Source organism: Cryptomeria japonica, chromosome 7 (genome assembly GCF_030272615.1).
Source record: "Cryptomeria japonica chromosome 7, Sugi_1.0, whole genome shotgun sequence".
Lineage (NCBI taxonomy): Eukaryota > Viridiplantae > Streptophyta > Pinopsida > Cupressales > Cupressaceae > Cryptomeria > Cryptomeria japonica.
The window spans coordinates 661,308,281-661,318,991 of record NC_081411.1 but is presented as its reverse complement, the minus strand read 5'-3'; the positions used below and the strand labels follow the sequence as shown (position 1 = coordinate 661,318,991).

The 10,711-nt window shown below is 35.7% G+C and overlaps 1 protein-coding gene across 1 annotated transcript in view; it reads left to right on the top strand.

Moving 5' to 3' along the window:
• Positions 1-8,197: 8,197 nt before the first annotated feature.
• Positions 8,198-10,711, top strand: part of LOC131071193 (general transcription and DNA repair factor IIH subunit TFB4) — a 162,251-nt gene continuing 159,737 nt past the window's right edge. Inside the window, exons 1-4 of the mRNA XM_058006912.2 lie at positions 8,198-8,885; positions 8,983-9,077; positions 10,175-10,457; positions 10,621-10,667. Coding sequence (XP_057862895.1) covers positions 8,840-8,885; positions 8,983-9,077; positions 10,175-10,457; positions 10,621-10,667 — 471 coding nt within the window. The 5' untranslated portion in view covers positions 8,198-8,839. The remainder of the gene's footprint in view (positions 8,886-8,982; positions 9,078-10,174; positions 10,458-10,620; positions 10,668-10,711) is intronic.

Sequence of the window (10,711 nt, the reverse complement as noted above, 5' to 3'; positions counted from 1 at the left end):
AGAGGGATTTAGTATCTATTGCATGTGTCTTCCTTGAATGCTGGGAAACCTTGTAATTTTTGCTTCAAGAGAAAAACAACCAAGGCTTTGGCTAGGATAACTTTATATCTCTTTAAGCTAAGGTAAGAGAAATTATTTTATGCTAAATGGGCCTCACTATCTGTAAAAGTAATTTTTTTTATGTTGAATGGAGTCCTATCTTTGAAGGCATGACCAATAATTTTGTGTCTATCACAATGTCTTTTATTCTCAAAACCAAAGAATAGAGTAATTTCCTAGTGTCATTAAAACTTATTATAAAAAGCTAGCCGCTAGTTGTCCAATAAATTACTCATCAAAGGAATAGATAATACTAAACCGTAAAGTGTAGAGGGTTATGAGGGTAATGCATTATTGGCATATTAACCTAGAATGTAGTGTTGGCACGTAGTGATTGCACAAAATTATAGTATTAGCACATAAAAGTTGCATGGAAGTGTAGAAAGACATGTTTAAGAGTGGTTATAGAAAAGTAATCACTTTCTTAATCTTGTACATTCTTAGATTTATATTCATGCTAAGAAATGCCTTTAGGCCAAAGAGCTATGACCAATTTGAATTACTTAGTAGACATTGCAATCTACAGATGTTCTACTTAAACCTAGGATGAAATAGAGTCGATTTATGAACCTTATCTAAATACAAATTTTCTACATAAACCAATATTTTGTTTGAATTCTACCAGCTGTCAAGGACAAAATGCAATGGATTCATATATTAAACTACTTGTCAACCTTAAACTAATGGGTCAAATTGAGACTAATAGGTGTTGTGAGTCTCGAGTTGAGTAAGGGTGGGTGGACAGATGACTTCGCGTATAACATGTTTAGCAAATTAAATTAAATCCTTTAGCCAAGGTGGTGCAAATTTCTTGTGCTAGTTAGTTCACTAAGAACATATATATAACCCAGTCAATGGGTCATACAAGTTAGCAAAAGTCTATAATGTGTGACCAACTAGAGTTTTGTAGGTATCTAAACAACAAACTGCACCCTTGTTAAGGGTAGGTCCACTTTCAAGAGGAAGGTGTACAAGGGATTGTGGGGTTTTGTGGTTGGAGGAAAAATGCCCTAATGATGCTTTCCCTCACACATAATATGTTGAGACTTGATTTGGTTTCATAATTGTCAAGAAGAATATTGTAGTCTCTGAACCCTTCTTTGTCTTCTTAAACAACATGTTTGAATATGCTGGAAGTAGTGATCTTGTTAGAATCTTTTGCATTCATGTTTATTTTCCTGTTATTTTATGTTAGATCAATTTTGATTTCATGCAAATTAGTTAGAAATCTCTTTTATGTAAAAGTACGCATTTCATTTACTTTTCTTGTAAGTCTTAAGCTAGTGATATAGTGATAGTCAAAGCATGTAAAAAATTAAATAGCCAATGTTCCTTCCTTTCACATGTTAGTGGACTTGGTCAGACATAATGCCTTTTTAAAAAAAAAACTTTTGACAAATTTAAGGTATTTGTGAATCTTATTGGAAGCACCTTGCAAAAATGAAATTGCAACTTATTTCTTAGGTACAAATCAAACTGATGCATGCTAAAAAGGAGCACAAAGACACACAAGTTCAAGTCATTAATATGTTAGTGACAATCAAAACGAAATACAAATGAACCTATGATCCTTAACATGCATATTAAGAGAGACAAAAAGCATATAAGAAGAAGAATACAAAAATAAAAGAGGGAACAAAAACCCCCTAAGATGCTCCCCACAATGCTCATAGTTGCTCCTCCCTTGTTCCTCTCCTCTTCAAGTTCCACATGAGTGTAGCCCTTAGCTTTTTGCACTATCTATGGATGCCTTATGAAGATTCAAGATTATTATGAAAATGAAAACAAATGACTATGCAAGTGTAAATAAATTATTATGAGAAAGCACCTAATTAGTCTGTTAATTTTATCAAAATAACAAAGCAAATGCTCTCTCAAAATAACTATAAGTTTGATACCTACAAGATTTCTGGATCCTTTTGAAGAAGGAATGGGCTCTGTTTATAGGAAAAATGGAGAAATGGATGGTTGAGATTGAGTAATCTCAACAAGGGCCAGGATTGATGGGTTTATGATCCATGTGAGGGTTTTCAACCCAATCCCATGATGACAAATGTCAACATGAGATGGCTTGAGAGGAGAGGGAAGAAACATTAAATGCTTGAGATGACATAAAGGTTACCTTAGGAGGGTTTGGTTAGGCTTGAGTTAGTGAATAAAGCTTTTATCCAATGAATAATGTCTTTATCCAATAGACAAACTCTTGTGCAAGAGTTAGTGGGGATAACCATGGTCAAAGCAATGAATGCTTGAAGAGACCCATGAGTTAAATGAGGGTAGAGTTAGAGGGAAAGTCTCTAACCATGTGGGTGAGTTGAGTTTAACCATTAATGGTTATGTAAGAGCCATAAATGGTTTGGAAAACTTTGGGGGTTAACTTGTTGAAGATTAAAAGCGTTTAATGCTTTTCAAAGACTTTGGAGGCTTTGAGAAGTGACTTCTCTTTGCTTAGGAATGTGACAATAATTAGGGGATAGGATCAGGCTAATTTGGAATGGATTAGAAGAATCTAGAAGGGATTTTAGGATGCAAGTGGGTTTGGTGGGTGAGAGAAAATAGGATTAAAATAAAATTCATTTATTTCAACTAAAATTGTGCAACTTGCATTTGTAGGAGAATGCAAGTGGGGGGTAGTTTAGGGATTTAAATAAATATTTATTTATTTATTTAAAGGAGGATAGGGGTTAATTTAAACAAATATGTTTTATTCATTTAATTGATTGTTAGAGTGTGGCTTAATGAATTAATTTAAATAAATTGAATAATTTATTTAGTTAATAGAAGAAGAGGTTGAGGATGAATTAATTAAATATAAATTTAATTAACTAATTAGTGATGACTAATTAATCAAATAAATATTAAATATTCATTTAATTAAGTTGACAAATTTATGTGTCTACACAAACATTAGACATTTTTTAATTTTGTGTGACTATTTTATACAAAATGCAAAATTGGCTAACGATATGAAAACATACAAAGAAGTATTGCAAAAGAGAAAATCTTTTAGTTCAATTTGGATAATGTCTCTCCTTTTTGGTTTCAAGTGGGGAAGGTGATCTAAGCATGTAGGCACACAAGATACATGAAAAAGACTACTTCAAGTGGGGTTGTCAATCCTCTTAGGCACGAGGCACTATAAGAAAAGATGACCAAAATTTCTCAATTAGGCTTCATAAGATCAACTAGGAGTACCTTAAGGGTATGTGAGGCCTAATCTGTAGACGAAAGGAAATATTGCCAAGCAACACAAAGGAGAGGGTAACCCACTCTCTATTTTTAGTTCTCTAAAGTATACTCCACTAAAACATAAGAGTTGAGGTCTCCCCCTAGGGTGATCAAACCCCTAGGCAGACCCCCTAAACAGAAAATAATACCACTTATTTTTTATCCTCAAGATTGCTCTACATTGTAAGAGGAAAATGTATGTAAGTAGATCTCGGGGTTAATAAACATTGCTTTATTTTAGATTCTAAATTAAAATGTGAAAGGTTAATTTTACACCCAATTTTAAAGGCAATAAAACACATGAAATAATATATTCTACAAAAAAATAGATTGCACCAATGGATTCTTTATAATTTTTCGATGAATTAAAAAAAATGTTGAAAAGTATGAAGAAGTTACATGCATTTGAAAATTGAAAAGAAAGGGCAACTTTAAATGAGTGAACATGTTTTTTGGAATAGAATCTAAAAAACCCACTTTCATTGCAACAAATAGGTCCAAGCCAGCTTTACAAGGCCTTCTAAAGTTTGAAAATTTGACTTTCTATGCAAAATATATGCCCAATCTTGTGAAACAACTATGTCATAAAAATGCATAGAGAAAGGGGGTCTAGATTTAGCCCCTAGGTGTTGGGCATTTATCACTCACTTGCCGAAGAGCCAAAATCAGGGTATTGGGCACCTAAGGTGCTAAGTTTAGTTGCACCTTTGGTCTTTCATATGATCAAAATATATTGCGTGCAAATGACATAACTGAAATATACATATAATCTACCCTAAATCAAGCCAAGGACATGCAAACCTAAGAAATATCAAGTGTGATATGTGTTTATAGATTGGATGCGGTTGCTCAAAATTCTAGAAACATGGCGATATGGTCAACATGATCGAGTGTCGTGAACAACAACAAAGTTGCCATACGAACACTTGCATAATCATCAAATACTTGAGAAATATTTACTTTATGTGGAGCTTGATTAATCAAAAAGGGGACTTTGATACTTGCAATAATCTCAAAGAATCTATGACCACCATTTACTTAAATGCTACAAAATCTTAATAACTCTGTACTTCAAATCCATACTTATCAACGATCAAATATTAATTAAAAAAAAACAATTTATAAAAATGAGAGTGCTTTTCTTTTTAACTCGCTTTAGCCCAATTTTTAAACATCCATAAACAATTTTTTTATGTTTCCACTTTGAAACTTGTTTTCAACACCTTAAAGATGTGTTTTTATCACTTAATATACTTCTTATGTTAAAAAATGTTAAGACAAAAACTTGAAAAAATGTTAAAAATGTGTTTTTTTAATTACTCAAATTGGTGGTCTCGTGCACATCATTAAACTTTTTCCATTCATTCATTGAGAAGTCTTAATATTTTAAATACATATACATAAAAATGATGAGATAGAGCTATAATTTGATAGATCTTGATTCTTTAGACCGTGTTAGGACTTCAAATATTTTGTTTAGATTTGAAGTCCTAGGCTCAAAATTTTGCAGATTGCATTTAGAATCATCTTTCAGAGCAAGATTGAGTAGCTCATTTTGTGAGCATGCAATTTTGAGCCAGAGAATTGTCAAAGGTCTAGAGGTATCATATAACACGCAAGTTATAGTACTGCATCAGACAACAATGGGCAACATGAGGGTTATATGATGTGTTATTGACCTTGTGCCTAACATCAACATCTCACGTCAATAACACATCATATTATTGACCGCCTCGAGTATTTGGGTAGCGTGTTATTGATCGCTGAGGCAACAACAGGTGGCTATGTATTTTGCAGTGTATGAGGGAGTCTTTTCGGGCTCCAAAATGTTATTTTTGAGTTGACCGATCCAGCTAGTCAACTCCCTTAGGTTTCACCGGCTAGAGGGTTCCATGTCGTTGGCGGGTCGGTCTCCATGGTTCATTCTTACTAGCTGGCGGTAAGACCATTTGTTATCTCGCGAGGCAAGAAGCAGCAAAGGGAAGAAAAGTTATCTCGGGGAACAGATGACAGCTTCTAAAGACTACCCGGGATAACTCCTAGCTAAGAGTTGTGAGGGGATAAAGTTTTATCCTGGGGCAACTTCCGAAGAGTAAAATTACCATAGAAAAGTTGCCTCGAGGATGTTTCCAGTTAGCTTGAGAGGCCTCGTGATAATTTTTCAAAGAAACAAAGAAGATATTATTCCGCGATGGTTAGCAATGCATCTCTTGTGGTCCCGGGATAAGGAAGTGGGATGGAACAAAGCAAAAGTTTTCCTGGAGGAATAGAGGGCGTATACAAAGCAATACTTTGGGTTTCAATGAGAATATGCATATAGACACTTGGGCTTCGGGATAAGGAAATTAGTAAAGGAGACATGAAATATTTATCTCGGAGGGTCGCGAAGGTCAAAGAAAAGAGGCTTGGGATAAGAAGACAAAAGGGAATACAATGGAAGGCTTATCCTGAGGGGCTGGGAGGTGCATCCTTTGATGCTTTGAGATAAAAAATAACAAAGGAGACCAATGAAAGCTTATCCCGCCAACGTTCTTACTAGTTCAAATGGGATCGTGAGATAAGAAGATGAAGCAGAGAAAGATGGTTTTCCTTATCCCATGCATTCTCTTAGGGATAAGGAAAAGACCACAGGATAAGTAAGACAAAGAGAAAACGATACAACCCGTTATCCCATGACACTGAAGACCAAATGATGGAACCACAGGGGCACATAACACGCACGTTATGCGATTTGTAGAGCACAACCCAATGGTCAAATTGTCCACATGGAGGGTCGACGAAGGTTAACCAGAGGACATAGGGGAGTATTTTGAGGACGTGGCACGTGCAGATTGGCCAAATTCCATCTGTTGAAGGGAGAGATGCTACCGATGAAGAATTGTTGTGCCGATGCTGTAGGTAGATTTTTGCGATGAAATCAAATCAGATCACAATGACAAAGCCTAAGTGCAAGCTCACATTGAATGAGGATCGAACAAAAGATGGTTGAGTGGCTCCATGAAATCAAAAGATTTGTCAGTGATATTTCATAGCTTTGGGTGCGTCAGGGGATCATTGATTGAGAAGATGAAAGGACATAGAGCAGGTGTGGATTACTCAATGTAGTAATCCAAATTCAAAGATCAGTAAAGGTGCAGCAGGGGACGAACTTAAGGCAAATTTTGTGTGGCTCGAGACACCTACCCCTATGATTGTCCCAAGGCTTGTGGTCCCAGATCCCAGAGGCTATTCTCATTGCTGCTTGCTTTGATTGCCTTCGGATGTATTGCGTGCAGAATAGGAAGAGGGACACCTCATTGTGTATTTTGTCCCATGTAATCAATTTTTGACAAGTGTGTATCACCTGGCCTGTAGCTTGTTTTGCTCCCTTGGTCTATTAAAGGGAATTCAGGGCCAATGAGAAGAGGATTCTGATTTTAATTTTTCTTGAAGCAAGGCTTCCATGTGCATAGTGCATGGCTTTTCATGATAACTTAGTTTTCTTTTAGTCTGTAGTTTCTTAATGTTTCAAATAGTTTGTAACCTGAATACAAATAGTTTTAGAGGTTTTATTTGTAGTTGTCTCTCTTATGTATACTCTATTTTATGAAATAAAATGATCAAGGATCTTTTGTTTTGTCCTTGCAAGTTAGGTGCATATCTTGTTGTTTGCTTCTCTCCAAGGAAGAGATTAATTTGCTTCTTCAAGGTATAGAAATAATATTGTGTATATTTGAGATTCTTCAGTATGGTTGTTGGTGAAACCAAAAGGGAGAATGTTGATGTAATGCATTAACATTCAAAGCTCAAAGGTTGCATGTTTCCCTATTTGAATGTTAAGTCTGCATATTGTAAGGTTGACTTTGCTGCCCATACAAGGCACTGGTCATGGTTGTTGCTTTCAGTTTTTCAGGATCTCTTCAGTATCAAAATCTCTTTATTTTCTGCATTTCTTTCTACATTAGGAGTAGGATTAGTGTAGAGCCTCCCCTTCTCTCAATGAAGTTCATAGATGCATAGAAACTAAGGTTAAAGCCATAACCAGGAGTTAATCCATCTTTCCTTGGTATATTTTCATTGAGATGATCCGTTGTAGCATGTAATGTCAAGAGTAGTTGAAGCTGAAAGTTATTAGGACATTGCATAGGTTCACCCGCCTTGGTCTTGCGGAGTCAAAATTGTAGGAGATCTCAATCATTGTGATCGAGTCTTGTTCATTGGCAACATCCTTATCTAGGTCTAATCATGAGTTAGTGGCAATTCCTCTAGGACTTGGACTTACTGATTTGGGAACCAACAGACCACTCCATCTCATAGACATTATTAGCCTTCCTCTTTTATAGACTTGTAGGGGAAAAAAACTAACTATTCAGATTGCATTTAAAACCAATATACTTATATTTTAAAAAAATATATGTAAAATTATGCTGAGAGATATCACATAATTGTCTTGCATGTTTATTAGTTGTCAAGAAGGACATGGAGTTGAATAATGCTGCACTCTTTCACTCTCATTAAAGATGTAATAGTTTCATATACTTAATATACTTAGAGACAAGTGGCAATGATTCTATTTTATTCGAGTAATAAAATAATACTTATAGAGAAACTGAAACATGAATGCATTTACCTGTCATCTACATGTCAAATTTATTCAAAATCAATTTTTTGTACTTAGAGAAACTGAAACATGAATGCATTTACCTGTCATCTACACGTCAAATTTATTCAAAATCAATTTTTTATACTTATAGAAAAACTGAAACATAAATACATTTACAAATCATCTATACATCAAATTTATTCAAAATCAATTTTTTGTTTAAGGATATCTGTATGTGATTAATTATAGCCTATTTATGAGCGGTCGCTTCTTCATCACCATAACGACATGTTACTTGGTCGGTAGCATTGCTCCATGGCGCCATTGAGGAATTCTCTACGCCATATACCCCAATAAGACATTAAAATTTAAGAGTCATTTGAACTTAAAAAAATTCAAACAAATCTTTAAGAAAGCAATGTTAACCAGAATGCCGCGAACACAATATTTATAAACCAGAATCGGGGGCAATTTGAATCAGGACAACAGACGTGTCCAGAGACTTCTCAATGAATGAATGTTTATATAATTGGTCTGACACAGAAAATTGAATAGCAATTGTCGACATTGTCGCTGAAGGACACCTTCCCTTGTTTCTGGAATGCTTTTTTTACTTCATTGAGCTCGTCAAAAGCCCTGGCAAATTGGGGAGAGATCCTTGGACGAGCCATCTTGAGCACCTCGAAGCAGACGGTCTTGAGCTTGCCGTGTGTTTCCTCAGAGGGGTCTTGGTAGACAGCCGTCTGGTAGCCGCCGGTGAAATCGGTGCTGGGCATATAGGCGCCCGATGTTTCAGGCGGAGAAGAGGCTTAATGCAATAACTGGCCAAACGAGAAAAAATAAAGCTTAACTGATACGAAAACAATTAAACCAGTATCTTGAATTTACCATTCTGATTTGAGTATCGAAGATTTTCAAGTTCACTGTAATATGAAGGGCACCACCATGGCGTCTGTGGGATCAAACACACCTCGAGGTATTACTCGTACAACTTTCCAAATTATTTTCCTTATTTTTTTTCGTTGTAAAAGATTTTAAACACTCAAGGCCACGTTTGTTATTAACAAATGCAGATGATGTGAGTCTGGTGATGGTGCTGATGGATACGAATCCCTTCTTTTGGGCTGGCCAATCACCACCCCTCACCTTTACCCTATTTTTGCAGCATGTAAGTCATTTATAACCCTTTGTAATACTTTATTTTTGTTGCTTTTGTTTTTCTTTTTAAACCGCAGCGGATATCTGTGATGTACCATTATACCCAAGTCTATGAAATGGGCCCATTTCCTGCGTTCCAACGGTTGGACTTGAGAATCCAACTCAGGCCAGCGTCTAGTATGAACGGGCTTGGAAACCAATTGCTCTTCAGCCGCTGGTTTAGTGCTTGATTATTTTCAAAAATTTATCCGAATGTATCTGTGTTTAGTAAACTTTTACATACTTTGTTGTTTATCTATGTTGTTTTAAAATTAATCAAATATTGAGGGTTGCATACTTTGGTTTAGTACACCAAGTATAGTAGCACTTCAACATTGTGTTACTAGACTTGAAGAAACCTGAGGTACGTTGCCAGGGTTTGAATTTATTCTTTTTAATACATCGAAAAAATAATATCATATTTGCTGTGGGAGGAGTCATTTTGTCCCTACATTTTACTACTTGTAATCAGGACAGAAGTTATAGTTGGGGTTATACTTGTTTTGTTTTTAGGCTTGTTTACAAATCACCTACAAACACATGTGAGATTGCATACTTTTTGAAAATTCAAACATTGGTCATGCTGTCATAATCTCATTCATAAAATCTGCGAGCATTGGTCATGTTGTTCGTAAAAATTGCAAACAAGGGTTTTCACTCCAATGTACCCAGAATCATTACATGACAATTTCAACTTTGTCAATTGTCGACAGGAGTGTATGGGTTGCACTTAAATGTACCCATAATCATTACACGACACCTCAATATTGTAGTATGCCCACAAGGGTTATGTGACACCTTGCAACAAGGAGTTTACGAATTCCCACGATCGTTTTTATACCACAATCCTTTGGACATTTTGATTGGTTAGTTGTTAAGGTTCATTGCCACGATATAGTGTTTTTGATCAAGGGTATCTGCTATCATATTTTCTACCTGATTGTTAAAAGTTGGAATCTGTAATTTGTTGTTTATTGCGTAGGAGAATCTGTTTTCAAGCATGAAAAAATTGCGATAACTGTTTAGGACTTCAGATATCCTGATCATGTATTGGTTGTGAGATCTCAGGTACTTGCATTTTTCAATTCCATTCTTTTGCTCCATCAAATGAATCAATTGGTGGTGATTTGCACTGGTATGAATTCATGTGAACTTATTTATGACTCATCTAACACTGAGTACAAGAAGAACAAAGGAATCAAAGGACCACAGGAAAATGTGATTCCTTCAACAATAATAGTGCAACAACTGGAGGATTTCATGACAAGGGATCAAGCCTTGTGTAAAGACAACAATGCTGCAATGAACAGTCACTCTCTATTATCGGGATCCCTATCAATGGCTTTGTGTTGTATCCTTTTGTGTCGTTTTTTCTAGTTTACTCTCTGGTATCCACTCTGTGCCATTCATAACATTCATTTGTAAATTGGTATTTAAGTGTATTGTTTCAGATGGAGAAGTTGCTTTCGTGCAGAGGAATCTTTTTGGGGCTGTTTTCTTTAACTATCCTATAGATATTCAAAGAATTCTTCGAGGCGGTCCATCTCATCCCCAACCAAGGGTGAGTGATCCCATTGTCAATATATATGGTTGGGTAAAATCCTT